General features: G+C 29.8%; 1 protein-coding gene across 4 annotated transcripts; it reads left to right on the plus strand.

Annotated features, from left to right (window-relative positions):
- The first annotated feature begins 218 nt into the window (after nucleotides 1-218).
- On the plus strand, nucleotides 219-19,928 carry LOC107440761 (SIN3-HDAC complex-associated factor). Of its 4 annotated transcripts, XM_043045259.2 has the most exons (6): nucleotides 283-359; nucleotides 2,264-2,550; nucleotides 5,069-5,330; nucleotides 9,109-9,253; nucleotides 15,851-16,094; nucleotides 18,104-19,928. In XM_043045259.2, the coding sequence occupies exons 3-6, from the start codon at nucleotides 5,103-5,105 to the stop codon at nucleotides 18,327-18,329; spliced, it is 843 nt and encodes a 280-aa protein (XP_042901193.1). In that variant the 5' UTR covers nucleotides 283-359; nucleotides 2,264-2,550; nucleotides 5,069-5,102; the 3' UTR covers nucleotides 18,330-19,928. The 4 variants fall into 4 exon arrangements, with proteins under 4 accessions (XP_015909279.1, XP_042901193.1, XP_071044126.1 ...); XM_016053793.3 differs by lacking the exon at nucleotides 2,264-2,550 and having other exon boundaries at nucleotides 219-359; XM_071188025.1 differs by lacking the exon at nucleotides 2,264-2,550 and having other exon boundaries at nucleotides 353-710.
- Nucleotides 19,929-19,943: the final 15 nt, after the last annotated feature.

Raw genomic sequence — 19,943 nt, forward strand, 5'->3', positions numbered from 1 at the left:
CAAAACCAAAACTTCTGCTGTCTTCTTCATCACGCCAAATGCCAAATGAAAGATAAATAGAGAATTGTTGTCATTTAAATAATTCAAATGCAAAGACAGTTTATGTTTAAATATTTTACACTATTAATTTACTCTTCATGTTCAAATTGAAGTATAAAGCACTTTCTTTAAAAATTTTTTTCTATTTTCTTCCAATGTTTTTTAATTTTATCAGTTAACATTACTTACTGCAACCCCTTAGCTTTGGACATACCTGTTTGGAAAGTAGCCAATCGTTCCATCGGTTTGTCGCCAAAGTTGTGTACGCTCGACGCCGGCCAGCGAGAAGGCTGCGGATGGGAAGACGTCCAGAGGAAAAGGTATTTACATTTAGAATTCACTTAAACTTTCAAATGCCACTTATCTATTTATCTTTATTATAGACTAAAATATAATTTAAAACCAAAAGATCTCCGTTTCCCTTAGCTGTAGAACTTAAAACCTGTAAGATGATGTCGGCCATGAAATGTTTTCTTCCAAATAGCGAATCGTATTTATTTAATTCATCAGTTCGATATTATTTCATAAAGTAGGAATTGATTAATGCATAAATAGTAATTTATAACTGCTGTCATGCTTAATATATTGTGAAAAATGCATTTTGTTTTCTGAACTGGTGGAACGAAAATAACTTGATGGAGCCAGTGTCTATAGCAATAATATTTCCTTAAGTATATATTTATGAAGCATTTCCGCCTATTAAATAGGATCAAATATTTTAAAGATGGAAAATATTTGCTTTTAGCGATCAATATTTATGTTTATAATACTTAAATTTCGCAATATTAAGTGTAGATATGCAGTTGTTTTGTTCGAAATTCGTTCTTGATTTGTTGAATTTCTTTTTTATTAACACCTTTTTCATTATTTTCTATTATATTTATTTCTACTTATTAGTTTTGTTTAGGTAATTAATTTTTGTTATCATGTTCTTTTCAATTATTATAAATAATTTAAACAATTCATTTCTATGTTTAATTTACACTTATATGAAGTCGTGAATTTTTTTTTGAGGATTTCTATATTGGTACCTGCTCCAAAATAATCGCCAAGTTTTGACTGTTTTGATTAGTTTCTTGCATGTTTGGAGCAAGATTACTAATAAAACTCAGAGTCATAAGATTTACATTAAATTATACTAGTATGATTTTTGATTAATTTTCCATTTTGCAGAAGCTTTCTGCATGTCTTTAAATCTTCTGCATTTTGAAAGTGCATTAAAATTTTGTACCTTCTTAGACATCTTATGTATGCATATATGTATATAAAAGTGAGCACTTATGCCTTGCTCAATCAAAGATATTTTGAATTTTCGCTGTGCTTTAGCCTGATTTATGTTGTTGGTTTGTGATTAATGTAAAATATAAGTTAAGCAGCTGATAGTACAAATAAAAATAATCATATATTTTTACTATTGCATATTCATTTGAGTTGATTATGTTAAAACACTACATAACTGACTGTACAATAGCTGTATTGTTGATTCCTTGAAAAAGAAATAAAAAGTGAAAGTGTGTAAAATCTTCTGTATTTTAAGTCATTTCTTTTGCAATTTTATAGTGAATTTTCTGCATTTTAAAAATTGAGATTAGCAGGTATACTTTTCCCTCGGTAATTAACCTCAGAGACTACAGTGTTATTTTGTTTATTCCTGATAGTAGAATTGCCTTAAAGTTATTCTATTGTTTTGTCAAAATTATTCTGTTATATATTGATGCATTTATAAAATGGATTGTCATTAAAAGTATGAGTTCAATGTTCTAATACAAGTTTTTCTTCATAAATTCTTTCTGTATAAATTCTTGAGGCAATGAATTATTTAAATTACTTTAGTCACTTTCCTTTGATAAACTCAATGGAGAGCATATGCAGGGTATCTGCACACCTGGAGGGTCATGAATTTTGGTATTGAACAAAATTTGTCATGAAATGTCATGCTTTTAACTATTTTTTAAAAAAATATTATTGAAAGTCATGGATTTTGGTTGCTGAAAAATCTTATTTTTAAAATGGAATTTACCTCCCCAATTTCACAGTGTTTTGAATGTCTGAATTTGTAACAAAATTCCCATTCACTGTCACATTTTATAAAAATATAAAATGTTTTTTATGCTGTTTTTTAAAAAAATGAACAAAAGAACATCATTTTTAGTGGGAATTATATTTTAAACTTCCCTGATTTCATTATTTATTTATTATTTTTTTTATCAATTTAAAATTCTAGCTGAAGCAAGTCAGTCATTGGCGAATTTTTTTTAAATTCCCAAATGCGAACACGAAAATCATTAACATTTCTTACTTGAACAAGAAAAGTATCTTTAGAGTATAATTCTGCAGGGGAATTAATTGTGCAGAAAAGAAAAGCAAAATTATCAAAAGAAAAACCTACAAGAAGTGTGAAAATGTTACCATTCTGGCATGGAGCTTTGAGAGTGGTGATATCCAGTGGTTAAAGGTTGCATGCATAAAGGAGAATTATTATATTTATGGTCAGAGAAAATAGTAACTTTGGTAAGTCATGAAAAATCCTTGGAATTAGTCATGAAAAGTCATAGATTGGAAAATCTAAAATTTATCAGATACCCTGTATATGTTTTTTACTTTCCTATCAAAGTTAACTAAAACAATGATATTAGCTTAAAATGGAAAAAATAAATCGTTAATATTATAGTCTAAAAAGTGTTATTACGCTACTATTAAAGACAAATATTTTTGATTTGAATCATTATAGTGCAAAGCTGTATGAGAATGTAGAAAATATGTTTCATATCTTGTTTAATATTAATGAGGACTTTAATTTAATCCATGAATTTATATTTAGAAATATTTTCTGTGTTTCCATGTTTAGAAATATTTAATAGTTTTGTCCTATTTACTTTTAGAATAAAGTAACTGGATATAATTTTTTGAATTGTTTTAAGAATGAATATGCAAAATTTAGTATTAGGAATATGATTTAACATAAACTCATTGTAGAAGAGGACAAACTAATGACATATTTTCATTTACATAAAATGAGCAGAAACAAGCATAAAATAGCTACTTTTCTTTTGTTTCATGTGTTGTTTACATCTTCCCATATATTGCAAAACCATGCCTGTAGTGGTTGTATAATTTCGCTTGGTGAGGAAATCCTCAATTTATAGTATGTTGTTTGATGAATTTCCATTTCTTCTAATCGATAAATTACTTTAAAATAAAAATTAATTAAAATAAAATTAAACAATATTTAAGAGTTTTTTTTATTTGTATCATGATATTGATGGGTCTTGAAGAACTCAGCAAGGTTAGTGGACTTTAAATTACTTTAACCCTTTGTGGAAATTTTAATCAATAAATTTAATCAAGAAAATTGAGAAACTTCAATCGCTTTAGAAATATACAAATATGAAATAGCGGTCGACATGTTTTAAGTGCTTCAAAAATAGGCGTCCATTTTCAATTTCCTCATTGCGTCAGCTTTCCTGACTGTGAAACTAATGGTTTAAGGGTTCGAATCTCACTCAGGGCATGGATGTTTCTCTCTGTGTGTGAATGGGACCCACGCTATGAACAGGTGTCTGTGGCAGTGTGGCTGCTTGCTTCCGGTGACTTAGGTTCACAGGTGCGCATCGGGTAACTTCATAGAGCAGCACTTCCAGCATTTTTCGAGGCAAAGAACAAGTGTTTAATGCTTGCCGTTAAAAAAAAAACAAATTCAAGACTTGCCAGGCATGAATGTAAAGAAACAAACATGATTTGAAATAAAAAATGTCAAGTTACCAATGGAAAATAATGGTAATTTTTGTTTCTAAAAAGTAATGGTGAGTTTTGTTTCTCACTATTGTTTTTCCATTTTTGGTTGGTTACTTCACATTTTTTCTTTCAAATCATTTTTGTTTCTTTACATGTCGGACAAGTCTAGAAAATGAGCTACTATTTTGAAGTGCTGGAAACATGTAGATTGTTATTTCATATTTGTATATTTTTGTAGCGAATAAAGTTTTAGATCAAGTAAGAGTATAATTTTAGTTAAAAAATGTTTTGTCATTTGTTTGTGTCGTCATAAGCTCTTAATTCATTTTAACTCCCTTAATGCTCTCTTGATAAGGTACTGATAGTATCAGATTGCATAATTTGCAAAAGGCATCTATCATGTAATTTTTCCAATGTGCACGAACATTACTACATCAGAAACTTTGAAAAGCAGTTTTCTCTTTGAAATTTGACAATTTTCATTAAAAATAAAAATTTATAATCTATTAATTTAATAAATTGTTTGATTTTTTCTCCAATTAAATTTACTTATTTATAGTTCAAACTCATTAGAAACAAAAACTAACTTGGAAAAAAAAATCAGTTGAATTGTCTTTCAGTAGACTAGCCCAGGGTGCGTAGTGTTTTTGAAAAGTGCTTAAAGGTGCTTATTCTTGATTTACGTTTTTTAAAGGCCTTAAAGGTGCTTTTTTTTAAATTCAGGGTTTGTAAAAAGTGATAAATTGTTTTTCTTTTATAAAGAGATTTTTTCTTTGCCGTATCGATTGCCGTTTTAAATTACAAAAAATGCATGATTTTCAAAATTTTATCTGCAATATTTATCAGAAATTAGTTATTTATTTTTATTATATAAATTTTTTTAAAATATTTTTGAATTTTATTGATTTTATGTTTATCAATTAAGAACTTTAAATGATAGAAATTTTTTTTATATCACCGCACAGATTCTAATTATGATTTTTTTTTTTTTGGAAAGTGATTACATATATATTTGAGTGCTTAAAAGGTGCTTATATTTTGTTAAAAAATCTGGCTACACACCCTGTAGCCTGATTAATCTTTAAGTGACAACTTTAGTAGAATACAGCCTTATGGAGATGGACTGTTCACCTACTCCCTACACCCTTTATTCTTATTGCTATTAAAATAATTTATCGATAATTAAATAAAACTGGGTATCTTTTTTATTTTGTTAATTGTAAATTGAAGTTAAAATTTAAACATATCTTATTTGAAAAATGAATGAATTTGTTTTATTATTTATATTTTACAGTTTTGCACTGCCACTACTCAGGAAAAATACTATCATGTTTAGCTTCCATAAGCCAAAAATATATCGCTCAATAAATGGCTGTTGTATTTGCAAAGCCAAGTCATCAAGCTCAAGATTTACTGATAGTAAAAAATATGAATCAGAATTTGAAAAATGTTTTCGAATGAGTGAGAAACGCTCAGGTGAAATCTGCAATGCTTGTGTGCTTCTTGTAAAGAGATGGAAAAAACTTCCAAATGGTACAAACAGAGATTGGCATCATGTAAGTTTATTTTTCTTTAATTATGTTTGAAAAACATTTTGATTTGATTTTTGAAACTCTTAGTATTTAAGGGACTTTTAGGGTAGGACTGATGTTATATCCAGGGTATCCGGGCACCTGGAAAGTCATAGATTTCAGTATTGAACAAAATTTGTCATGAAATGGCATAATTTTAACTATTTTTTTAAAAAAAGTCATGAAAAGTCAAGAATTTAGGTTGTGGAAAAATCTAATTTTTAAGATGGAATTTACCTCCTCCCCCCCAATTTCATGGCATTCCGAATATATGAATTTGTAACAAAATCCCCACTCACAGTCATATTTTATTAAAATATAAAATGTTTTCATTGTGCTCTTTAAATATTATGGTGTTTTCAAAAAAATGAAAGAAAGAACATCATTTCTAGAGCAAATTATCTTTTAAACTTCTGTGATTTCAGAATTTTTATCATTATTTATTTTATTTTATCAATTTAAAATTCTAGCTGAAGCAAGCCAGTAATTTGCGTTTTTTTTTTTTAATTCCAAAAGAGAACAGAAAAAATCAAGAGTATTTCTTTCCTTTCCGAGGAACAAGAAAAGTATCTTTAATTCTGCAAATTATTTGCTTTTGTATTTTTTTCAGCTATTTTATTGATTCAACTCTTTCTTTACTCTTTATAAAATATATAAATAAGAAGATACAAAGTATAACAGTTTTGGTTATACCTATTATTTCAATTAATGTTATTATAATGCTTTTTTGAATTTATTGTTGTGTTTTTGTCAGAGAAAATAGTAACTTCTTTAAGTCATGAAAAAATCTTGGAACTAGTCACGAATTTGAAAATCTAAAATGTAGCAGACACCTTGTAGATATTGTTGAATAGTTTGAAGAAGAGAATAGATTTAGACCAGCCAAAAACAGGCTAAAACTGAAATAGTTTTACTACCAGCTTTTTCTTTTCCCCGTCTCGCTTTCACTCATGGTTCCATGTATCAGGTGGACAGAGAGGTTATGGAGATGTTTTGTAATTACGAGAGCAAAAGAGAAAGAGAGACAGCGGTATACATAATAGGTTAACTCTTATGTATTTTGCACAACCCCAGAGCAGCATCTAATGCGTAAAATTAAATATTAAAAATTACTTGAAAGTCAAAATATGGATGGTTAACTAAATGTAAACAATAACGAGCTTCCTAATACCGGAAGAAATTTAAAAAACTTCCGTTATATCCAGAGCCTGACTAAGGCAGGGGCATATGGGGCAGTATATTTCGTAAATCCGTGGCTTTCTAAGGCGGAAATCGACTAAATTTTCGCAATTGCGATGGACAAATTTGGCCAATCAAAAACCTGTATTTTTACATATTGCAAAATACTATATGTTTGCAAAAATACAGGCTTCTGATATTGAGCCATTGTAATTGCTGAAATTTAGCCCTAATGTCAGCAAGGATATGAATTTTTTGCTGCTAGATGACAAAGTTAACAACCAGAAAACTGCATTCGGCATGATGGACATAGAACTATCAGAAAATCAATAAAATGGACAGAACGATATTTCGTCTGACCATTGAAGGGGGAGGGACGTAATAGCCATTTTAGGTTCTAGTCAATTTTCTTGTTATCCATAATGAGGAGAAAAATTTAAATACCTCAAAATTAAATACCTTTAAGTTCCTCCATACTAAATACCTTCATTACTGAGGTAGAGGGGGCCCCCAAAAAAGTTTTTGCCGCAGGCCCCAATTAGGCTTAATCAGGCCCTGGGTATAACCTTCTGCTTATGTTATGCTTACAAGTCAATATGTAAACAGACTTAATATTCTAGGAAGTTTTATTAATGTGATTTGAGTTTAAATTAATGTATAATTTTACCATTCTTAAGAGTTTTCTATAATTTATAAATTCTAATTGGTTTTGAGCCTAAAACAAATTTAAGAAAATTATTATCACAACATTAAAAAAATGTAAGGTTAGCCATGCTTTGAGTGTTATTCCTTATTTGGGTATATTTGTGTAAAATAGCACTGTTTGTTATTTTTGAGTAACATCATAGCAAGCTTGCCGAGTTATTCATTTGTTGTTTGCTTCATTTAAAGCTAAATTGAAGTCCCGCAGTGGACTGATCGTTAAGACACGGTTCCCAGCAGATCACCGAAGTCAAGCATCACTGGCTGTGGTCAGTGTGCGGGTGTGTGACCACTTGGATCAGTCTGCGTAAGGACTGAGGGTGCGCCGTATTGGTCCTCGTTAAACTGTTCTACCGTAAAGTGCTCGACTTTGCATGCAGGTCGTCAGGCCACCAAAGCAGGGGTGCCATCCCCTCTGCAGAGGATCAAAATTGTGATGGCGTGTCTTCGGATCATCTCAGAGATGTTTCCCAGACCGTCGCCAATAGCCCATTGTGCAGTAATGAACAAATCAAAAATGAGCGACGTAAATGAACAAATCAAATCAAAAGCTAAATTGAAGAAACGTGTTATATTGAAAACCCTACAAGTATAATATTGGAGGGCATGCTTTTTCAAGCTTGTGCGAAAAAATCAATGGGAAGCAATAACCCGGAAGTCTTACCATGAATTTTAACTCATAGTGCATAGCTTTACATGGTCGAGCATCCTTATGCTAATTTCTTCTGCCATGCAAGATGACAGCACTACCCATTGCAAATTATGGTGTAATTAGCAAAAGAGGTATAAACAAAACCTTTTAATTTAAAGAAACCCTTAGTTTTATAAACTGACATAGCTCTATTTTAATGGTTTCTAGTTCGACTATTTTTTTTTATAATTTTATTACCGTCATTGAACAGCCGACCCAATTTTCGGGTTTACAACTACTATTGTTCAACTCCGTAGCCTTGTAATTTTGAACCCAATCCAGAAGACAAGGGAACTCCTTTATCTAGTATTGGGAGAAATTTGCCTTCGTGGAAGACTTTTTGAGGGAACTAACCTGCATTTGCGTTACATGGAGAGAAAGACCACAAGAACCTCCCATGGTTAGCCGAACGGCAAAGGGACTCTAGCCCATGATGCCTCTAGCACTGAGGATATTTCGCGTCAGCACTTTGGTCGGTGCAACCCGGATGTGGATTTGTATTGACCAGCAATTGGCGGGCTTCAAACCGGGTTCACCTCATTGGAAGGCGAACGCTCTATCCCCTGAGCATCACGTCTCAAGTTCAACTATTGACAGAACTACGAACATAATGCCAAAATATTTTGAAGGAAATACAATTTTCTATTTCTTAAAAGAGATAATACAAAATTTTCGAGCATTTTTCTTTCTTGAGAATCCTGACTATTTATTCCTTATAAAAACATCAATTTTCAACTATGTCTTTCTTTCAAACCAAATCATCCTTATTTTTTCTTTTTAAATGAACTGTTAATGTTTATCAATAATATCAAAATCTTTTGCAATTCATTTTACTTTTCTCAAATCTGAGTAGGCTTGTGAAGTGCACATGGTGAAAGTCACTTGGAAAAAAATTATATGTTCTTGCTTTAATTACTATATGTATATTTATTATATATTTGAATCTTTTTAGTACGCTTTACATCTTAAGACTTTTTAATACCTCTCAACGTAAAGTTAATTTTAATGAAGAATTTGAGTTCTTATTCCAGTGCAAGTTGAGTTCCTGTAGCACTTATTTATACCATACATTTTAATGATGTAATTGAGATTATAACTATCCTGTAGCTGTCTTGTTTTATTTCATATTAGAATATTAGACATTTCGATGATGATGTATTGGTAAATATATGGTTATAATTGATATTCCAGGTAGTAGATGCGAGAGCTGGACCAGGAACAAAATGCACAAGCAAAAATAAGCAGAAGCCTGAAAAGCAGCCTTCAAAGAAACTTCATTTAAGACTTTGCAGAAGTAGGCAAAGTGCTTCAGAAGTTTTATCTGATGATATTGCAGGTTAGTGTTTTTATGCTTAATTTTTTTATTAGTTCAAATTGTTTAAATGGAGTTTTTTAGCTGCTGGAGTTAGTATAATTATTTACAGTACTCTCTCTCTGTTTGGTGATACTTCTCTTTAAACATTAGATTGGGATAAAGCTGCGAAAAATTAAGATGGGATCAAAAAATTTTATTACTATTATTTTGATTTCAAATTTACTTTATATTATTTTGTCCACAGTAAATCACAAAAGTTCTAAAATTTTACCCTTTTTCTTTATTCATCTCAGTGTTTGGGAAAACTAAATTTTTTTAGTCTACTCCAACTACTCATCCCATGTAGTTAACTACAACTATGTTTTTTAATGTAGTGATTACAAATTACTTTCGAAATGTGGTCATGGTCATTTACTATTTTTAGGAGATTAACTTTTCTGTAGAACTTAATTTACAGCCATCAGAAGTCTGTTTAGAAGAAATTTGGGTCCGTTAACGGACCCTTCACAAAATATCTTTTCATAAAAACGGACCCTTCACAAAATAATTTATCTTTTTATCGGACCCTTCACAAATTTGATTATCTTCATTATTGTTAATCAAATAAACCCTTCCCAGGGGCAGAAAACAAGAAAGATGGATGTAAACGAATTAAGTTTTGTCTTCGGCAGACGCTTCTTCCTTTATTCGTCCGAAATGAATATTCTGCATTCAGTAGTATAGGCTAAATACCAAATATTTGTATGTTGCATCTCTAATTTAGTAGCAGCAATTGCTGTTTATTTTTTAAATTTTAATTTTTTTAATTATAATTTTACAGTGTTGGACATAATCTTGTAAGTCTTTACAATTTAAAAACTCCTTGAAAAACTTTTTTTTTTTGCAATAACAGACCCTATTTGCACAAATTCACAAAAGCAGGACCCTGGTTGAAAGAATGTGACTTAACGTTTATTTTATATTCACAAATTACAAGTAATTTTTTCGCAATTTTACAAAAACGGACCCTTCACAAAATGTCTGGACAGACCCCTGGCCATATTTAAAATGGTTTTGAATGATAAATTGGCATTTTTAAACATGACATTATTAGGAAATATGTATTCATGCTTACAAGAGCAAATTTATTATTATTAACCATTTTTCACTCGCTTGTTTTGTTAACCTTCAAATTCTAATGTCTTTCTTGACAGCAAGTATTTAATTAAAGAAATGATGAGATCATTTCAATTCATGAGATCATTCAATTTCAATCATTTTCAATTTTGTTAGGTTTTTAATTTTCTTTCTTTTTCTCTGAGAAAATATTTTCCATTCTTTTGAAATGACCTATTCTTTATTCACATATTCTTTTAATGTTTTTGAGTGTACATTTCCATTTGATGATACGACTAAAGACATAAATTAGCTTTTATTTGTAATGGCTCAATTAAATTTTAGGTATTATATATCTTTTCTCACTGCATGCTATTCACATATCTCTGATAAGCATAGAGGGAGAATGAGAACCTGACTGGTGAAGTGTTTTTTTTTTTTTTTTTGCAGAAAAACTCACCTATCAAGAGTTTCTTCTCTTTCGATACCTATCAGAGTTGTGTGAATAACATACAGTTAGAGCTGTCCCTATGGCACATTTCTTATTGAGAAAAGTTACCACCAATGATTTCTTTAAAAGCATTGCATAGAGAACGCTCTAGTCTAGTAGCTGTCAAACTTTTTTGTCATCGACCCCAATAGATTTTATAATTCTCTTATTGACCCTCTCTAAGTTTTTTAATTTCTAAGTTTTGGATCTTTTTGCATAATATTTATGTTTGTCCATAATTCAAGATGAACTAATAATTCAGTGACTTCACCTTGAAAATGACTTTCAATATTTTCAATTTTAGCAAAAAGTGGCATGATAATACATTCTGAGATATCCATATTTTAAACATATCCAAAGCTTAATATAAAATCATCACTTAATTTTTTAAGTCCTTGTGATTGAATCTGATCTACCCCATGTCATACTAAATTAACACTAAGAGTTGATATCGACATCTTTGATGACCCCTGCTCTTGTGGATAAATTAGGGTGCAATTTCTTTTCACATGAAGATCCACACAGAAAAATTAGGACATTGTGTACTTGCATTAATTTTTATTTAAATTAATCGGTTTTACAATTTTTTAATGTAATTTTTGGAACATCCTGTTTAAGGATATTGCAAAACTAAGAACTGCAACTCATTCTGTTATGTTCTACTTGTTTCTTCTTTGATGGATAACTATTGCTTGAGGCTTGGGATAACACTTTGTTTAAAATGTTACATAGTACCTAGATTGTACTTCGCTCACAAACCTAAATCGTGCTGGTACAATTTAGGAGCAACTTATCAATTTCATCCATCATTTTAAAAAGCCAAGTTTCAAGCCATATAAACTGTACTTCACCCAAACTGTAGAAAAGTGGCAAAGAACTATTTCAACCAATGTAGAATTTCTTATCTTGTGAGTGTGTCTCAACAATTGAGAACTCTGTTTAAAGGGATTTAAATCTTTTCTTGCATCTGTGTTAAGAAGTCAGTTTAATTTAAATTTAAACTGACTTCTTCACACAGAAAAGCTTAATCAATATGTGAATCATTCAGAAGGAAATTATATTTCAGTCAATTTGATAAAAATTAATATTCTTATAATGAGATTTATTTTCTTTATACCCAAGATGTAAAAAAAGATGAAAAAAGCCTTCTGTTTAGTCAATAGTCAAAAAATTATATAATAATTAGTAATGGGATTTTATAGACCAATTTGTCCCACTTCCTTCTATTTTGAAGGCTTTCGTGAGACCATTTTCTCCATTAAATCCAAATGATTCAGTTTTAAAAAGCCTTTAATATCATGTTCCATTAACATTATCTACTTTTACAATGCTGTTACTATATTTCTGAGAGCTTAAAAATTTAATATACTATTTCTTATTATGTTGATTAACAATTGTTTTGAGTAATACATGGTCTACATATTCACTTAATCATAAATACTCAATATTTCTTTGACGTAGGTATGATTTAAGGAGCAGGTGGTATGAATTTGGTAACTGGTTTCCTAAATTGTGCCATTTGTAGACCCTGTGAAAATTACTTTTTAGTACTTACTGCTCAAATATTATTACTAAAAAAATAATATAACTTATTGAATAACCACATTTAATTATTAAAATATTTCACATGTAATTGTGATCTGTGATTGAAATGTAAAAAGTTTTATGATTTAGACAACTCTCCTATAATTGCTTAGCAATTATTCATAATCGCCGATTGATCACCATAGTCATAACATCAGGGGTGTGATTCTTCCGCGGATTTCCGCTTTTTTTTCAGATTTTTCCATTTTTTCCGCTAATTTCCGCTGAAATTTTTTTTTTGCACAAGTAAAAATATTTTGTGAGGAATTAAATTTTCCGCGAAGCGAAAGCATTGAAGTCCTCATTCCTCCCTCAAACATTGATTTTCGTATTTACCTGATTTAAAAGTTGAACGTTGCGATTCTTAATCAGATGATTCAAATGTCGTACATTGCGATTCTTATTTACGAGATTTAAAAATCCAATATCGCAATTTGTAATTACGCGCTTTTAAAACCCTATGTAGCGATTCGTATTCACNGAGAGATCCATTTGCTTTAAAAATTTCTACTTTGGTTCGCTACCACTAGAAAGAATTATTTTCAAAATCCTCATAAGTTGGAGTATATATATATATTCGTTCTTGAATTTCCTCTTTTTTACTTTCCAACTACTCTCATCCCTGTAACATACACACTAATTAATGTCTATAAGTTGTGAAATGCAATAATAAAGAAGAAAAGTTAAAAATGTACAGTCGAGCCTCTATTTAAGGAAGTTGCTAAATCCCGATAATAAGTTCGTTATATGGAAAATTCGTTAAATAGAAAATCGCCTTTTAAACTGCTTAAGCAACCCAAAACAGGTTTTAAATTCATAAACACTAGACATAATTATAAAAGCAATTGATACATCTTAATCTTGTAAACTAGTATATACTATTTATTTTATAAATCTTAGCCATAAAAAAATCTACTTGGTAAACAAGAATAGAGCAAAACATTATCCAGTGTTACACTATCATGCTACATACATTTTCAACTAAAAACAGCTAAATTCATGCATAGAATTTTGACTGTATTTATTTGCTGTATAAAATTATAACCGCAAAGTAATTTTAAATAGGGAAAGTGAAAGTTAAATGGGAAAGTGGATCTCAAAGAAAAATTCATTAAATAGAAAATTCACTTCCCTATTTGGAAGTTATTTTATGAAGAAATTTCCAAAATGTTCTTGGTTCCTCAAAAAAATTCCCAAAATAGAAAAATTGGCAAAATGGAAGTTCGTTAAATAGAAGTCCGACTGTATTTATTTGTATGTTTTTTACTTTCGTTTCTTCTTTACTATTGCTGCTCAGAAACATCAGACATAATTTTTATAAGTGCTCGGCTACAAATATGTTTTAATTGTGTTCATTGACAGATGCACGTAAAAATTGCACCAATCAGGCTTAAAAAATTAGTTGGTTTGTTTCTTTGTTAAACTAACATGAAAAGTAGTTGCTGGGAATTGCTTTGAACTTCTGATTTTTGTATTCAGCTACTCAGTACACTTCTTTTTCTTTATTTAAAAAATTTACTCTTGTAAAAGTAGTGCTCTTAAATACAGGTGACTGCAGAAAATTTTCCTACTCTGAATCTCTTCTTAAAACTATTATTACCTTATTGCAGCTTATTTTACTAGTTGATAATTTCAAACAGGTAATTTTACTATTAAAATGAAAGTTTAAATCTCAATCAATTGAAATCTGCTATTATCCATGAGAAATGTATCAATCCGTTTGATTTTGATAAAATACCAAATGAATATTTCGTAATATTATATAGAAAAGGCTTTAATTGAAGGGCCTTATTTAAATTTTTTTTTCTCTAATTGCAAAATTTCATTGATATTGATTTTAGATGAATTGATTCTTTTTAATAAATTTATGTAAATAATAATAAAGAGCCGTGGTTGCTTAAAGGATAGAGCGTTTGCCTCCCAATGAGGTGAACCAGGTTTGAATTCTGCAGACAACTTCCACTGACCACAGTGCTGACATAAAATATCTTCAGTGGTAGACAAATCATGGATTAGACTTCCCTTGACTTCAGGCTAACCAGAGGAGGTTTTCCTCTCCATGAAACGCAAATGCGGGTTAGTTCCATCAAAAAGTCCTCCATGCAGGCAAATTTCTCCCAATACTTGATCCAGGAGTTCCCTTGTCTTCTGGATAGGGTTAAAAATCAGAAGGCTAAGGAGTTATAAGGTAATCGTTAACTGAAAATTCAGTCGGCTGTTCAACAACAGTTATGAAAAAAATAATGATTCTAGTAATAAATAAGTTTGTTGCAACAATTTCATTTTGTTATTTTTGCCATTTGACTGCCATACTAGTATTTTGCTATAATGAGAAAAGTTACATTATAAAGTGGTAGTACTTTTGTGATTAAATTAAGCGGACATTTTATTACATTAGCTAGCAATTGGGTTTTAAAAAAATGAGAGTTACATTTTTTCAGAATATATCTCATATTTTTAAAGTATTAATATTTTTGGTAGATTTATGAATGTCTTGTTTATTCATGATCAATGCTAGCAATGAAAAAAATAGGTTGCCAGTCTTAATCCTTTTTTTAAAAAAATGTAAGAGTTTTTTTTATATTTGAAGAAGTAAGAGGATAAAGGCTTTAAGTTATGTTTTAATGAATTGTTTCGTACTTGCTTTAAATTTTAAATGTTGACAATAAGAAATAAAGATTTTGCTTTGCCTTTATCTCTTGTTCCTAAACTTCCAGTTTGCAAAATCTATAAACCTCTAACAGTTACTTAAATTGTCCAGGTCATAGTTTTTTTACTTTTGGTTACATTGCTTCATATAAGAGGCTTTTTTTAGGTTTACTTGTTGAATGTTTGTTGCCATATGCACCTAGAACTTCTTACCACTTTTTTACACTCAAAGATTGTCATTTAGTGCCTTCATCCACTGAGATCTTTAAATTTTAAGGACTGAATAAAATAAATTAATTTTATGGTATAATTTCAGAATGAGTCTAAAATAGATATTTCCTTAAGAAAGTTTAATTTTTTTTTTTTTTTAAATTTCTCTTTAAAAAGTTTTTCAATTAAGCTCTTTATTTCTTAGTTTGCCGGCCAGGTGGCCGAGCGGTTAGTGTGCCTAACTGCGAAACCAATGGCCGCAGGTTCGAATCCTGCTCTGGACATGGATGTTTTTCCTCTATGTGTTGTCCTCTGTTGTGTGTGAATGTGGCCCACCCTATGAACGGGTATTTGTGGCAGTGGGGTGTGGGTAATGTTGCCCGCCTCCGTGACTTAGGTTCACAGGTGCCCACTGGGTAACGTTAAATGCACAACACTTCCGACATCTTCCGAGGTGAAGAACGAAAGTTCAATACCTGCTGTTAGAGAGAAAACAAAAATTCTTAGTTGGATTTAAATGGATATAATTGTTTCATTTATTATTCTGTAGGGGATAATTAATTAACATTACATTTCATTGATGTTATTAGGAAATGAAGATAGCCTTAGTGAATCTTCAGGTCTCTCAGTGCCACACAGTCGAGTGCCAAGTCCCTCTCCTAGTAATTCTTCTGATGATTCCACTATCCTCGAAGAACCTGATGATGATATGGATCCAGACATTATTGATGATAAACAAAGGCATAATGATATATTCAGTCAAATTGCACAACATGCCAATTCATCATATAATCATAAATTGTCATCCTTTTTAGACATGACTTTTTGGCGAGAGTGAGTAGTATGAACTAGATATTTGTATCTCATAAACATATTTGAAAGAGCTAATTAAAAATATTTTGTTGCTTTTATAAGACATTCAAATCGTGATTATGAAATTTTCTTAAATGCAAATACAAAAGACAATAAAATATAAAAAAAATAAAGTGCAGGATTTATATAAAGAAAGAAATGTAAAGAAGTTTTGATTATCATTCTGTTTGCGAATAGGTTTTGGCATTGTAATAATTTTAAAATATTATTTAATAATTGTTTTTCAAAAGTAAATATAATTTCGTTAATTTACCTGAATTTTAGTTAATAAATTTAAAGGTTAAGGTATAACTTCTAGATTCATCTCTCAAAAACGCGCATAATTATTTGTAGATACTATTAAATGATAAAATTGAGTGACAATGTGCATTAATTTACAAAATATGAGAATGATATTTTATGGGATACAGTTGTTAAGCACCAAGTCTATTTCAAACGCCATAATAATATATCATTAATTACTTATGAACAGACTTAAGCACTTTGTGCTTAGGTCAAGCAAAATGTTTTTAGCATATTAAAATTAGTGCCAACATACAATTTTTTTTTACTTTAAATATTTAAATGGATAATGTTTTATAAAAAATAGACTGATTATAATCAGGAATAAATAAGCTAATTTTAATTATTTGGTTTAAATCATTGACATTTCTATGTAAAGATCGTAAAATTATTCGAAGACTCTAAATTTTCGACTATTTTAATGTTTTCTCTTTACAATGTGTTCTATGTTATTTCATCATCATCATAGTTGGCCAGACAGCCCAATGTGGGCCAATGCCTTCCTCTGAAGATTTCTCCATAATGACTTCCGATTTATCTTTGATCTCCAATTCTTTACATTAATTGCAAGAAAATCAGGCTTCACCGAGTCAGCCCTGTGGTCAACTGCGGTCTTCCCCGCTTTCTTGTTCCAGTGGGTTTAAAAAGCAGCATCTTTTTTATTGTATTTATTGTCGTCACTCTTTCAAATCACGTGGGCTATCCAACTCATTCTATTTATTTTTATGTATTTAATAATATCAGGATTTTATAAATCTTGTACAGTTCTCAAATAATGCAATACAACTTTCCTCCAGTTTTGTCATTGTCCAAGTCTTAAAAGCATATGTCAAAACTGACCTGACAAGAGTTATGTAGATTAAGAGCTTTGTTTTTCTAGAAAGATACCTAGATTTAATAAATCTTCTCAGTCCTTAGACAGCCTTATTTCCAAGATAGAGTTGGTTTTTTATTTCAGGAGTCATTCTGTTGTCAATAGTAATAATTGAGTTCTATCATGGTGCGTAGCATTTTTAACAAGTGCTTAATGGTGCTTATTTTTGATTTTTGTTTTTTAAAAGCCCTTAAAGATGTTTTTTTTCATTGGTTGTTTTTAAGAAGTGCTTAATTTTCCCTTTTTGAAAATGAGATTTTTTTTCTCTGCCAAGCCACGTTTTATGCAAAAGCATGCTTTTCACTTTGTTCTATTAAACGTTTTCACAATTCATTTAACCAAAATCAATTTCATCATATCGTCGGTTCATAGCGTATGAAAGCGCCAATCATTTTACTGGTTTGATGAAATACTTTCTAGTCCGCATGTGCGTATAGTAAGCTGGGTTCTGTGAGATCATGGCGCTTTCACGTGCAACTCTTCTGCATTTTGCATGATATTCTCAATTTCAAGCTTCATTTTCCACCCTCTGAAATCTCTTGCTCATTTTTTAATGGCTAATATAATAAAAAAGGAGCTAATCAAAAACTAGTTATTTTATCATGATCATGTAAAGTCTTAGTGAATTATTTTGCATTTTGTTAATGTATATAGATAGTGCTTAAAAATATGTTTTGAGCCCTTAAAAAGTACTTAAAAGTTGCTTATTTTTTGTTGCAAGATTTGGCTACACACCCTGTCTATATTATTTGCTGCTTTATATTTTTTAAATCATTAAATAATTTGTTCTTAAATTACATTTCATTCTTTTTAGAGAGAGAATTTGCTGTGGTATTATATTTCGAGGTCCCCATGGAGAGGCACTTATATATCCTAAGCTCCTCCGTCCATGTCATTGCAGGCGAAATGGAAACTCTGGAAATGAATATTTGTCTCATGAAGCAGCTACACCATATTTGCCTAATGCTACCAACACTGCCACACATGTTGCCTGCTCACCTGGGCAAAATCATTTTCCTAATGGAATAATAAGTGCTTAGCAAGGATTTGATTTAGAATCTTATTTACACCCCATAATTTTTATTTACTCATATTTATATTAGTTTACAGTTTAATATTTATGTTTTATAATGTGACTCCTTGTGCTTCCATTTTGTAAATGTGAAGTATCATTTGAAAATAAGTGATTTTAGTCAACAATATTTACATTTATTCATTGATTAGCTCTTATTTGATTTTTTCATAAGGATTCTGTGAATCAACAGCAATTTTTAAAATAAGTGTTTGTAAACGTCTTCTACTTTCATACTAAACAACTTTTCATATCCTTGTCTAATATGGCTAGAGTTGCATTTATAAAAGTATTGTTCAAATTCAAATTGTCAAATTTTGGTGTAATATTCGGAATTACGTTTTTAAACGTTATCATTCATCATCATTACTATTTTTTGAGTGTTGTAATTATTTCAATTATTTTTATTTCTTTTTCATGACATCATCTTAGACATAAGTTGTGTTTAGAAGGTTTAGTGTTGACTTTTATCCAGATTCCTTATTTATTAAAAATTTGTGTATTTTTCCTATGTTAGATATGAAGCATTTTCACATGTGATAAGTCGAAATTTATTTTTAGTATATCTTGTTAATTTAAGTTTTAGTATTTATTTTGTTGTTAATGTTACCAAGTCTTTATATACATTTTTATGTTTTTGTATCTTTATAAGCTTCTTAAATATTTTCTGAGTATTACATATTAACCGACTGTTGCATATTCATGCTATAAAAATATAACAGTTTCAATTGTTTGGATATAATTTTGCGTGAATAGCTTTTTTAAAAAAAAGGCTAATGAAAGATTTAGTTGCAAATTATTTCAAAAATTGTTGTTTATGATTGTATTTATTAAGTTCTAGTTTTTTCCTTGTTCTATGTTAAAGTTGTGTTTAATATTAATATTTACTATTTAAAAATGTGAGTGATTACAAATATTTATGGATAAACATATATAGAAAGCTGGTTGATCTGCTTTAATGTTTAATTACCTGTACTTATAAGCTTTATATAATATGTGATTATTTAATCAAGAAAAGTATATATGGAGTATTTGTTCTTGATATTTGTTACTTTTCATCACTTTGTACTGGATTAATACCTCTCATCAAAGCTTAGTAACAATTTTATTTCAAAATGTAACTTATATTCAGTAACTTATGTAGCATATTTTAATAACCTTTCTATAGGTGCATTTTATATGCTACCCAATGTGTTCAGTATTATGTGATACTTATGTGTTCAAGATTCGAATGTACAGAAATGTAAAAGCTATTTGAAAGAACTATTTCTGTTGTAGATGTATAAATTCTATATCCAATTATTGATTTGTGAGTTTCACCAATTTAATGTTTGTATTTTCTTCAAAACAAGTTGCACATTACAGACTAACTGAAACCTTGTTTTTAAAAATAAGTGGTTGTAATGTTCGCTCTAAGTTTATATTTAATATTGAAACTTATATTACTAAAGTACCTGAGTCTTGTATTTTCTATTTTAAAGGAAATAACACGATTTTAATCCTTTTTTAGTCTATCCAATATGGTCATTAAGTAAAAGAACCTTGTTACAAAGGGTCTTACTAAAAAGAGCTCTGTCATTTT

The sequence above is a fragment of the Parasteatoda tepidariorum genome, chromosome X2 (genome assembly GCF_043381705.1).
Source record: "Parasteatoda tepidariorum isolate YZ-2023 chromosome X2, CAS_Ptep_4.0, whole genome shotgun sequence".
In the NCBI taxonomy this organism is placed as follows: Eukaryota; Metazoa; Arthropoda; class Arachnida; order Araneae; family Theridiidae; genus Parasteatoda; species Parasteatoda tepidariorum.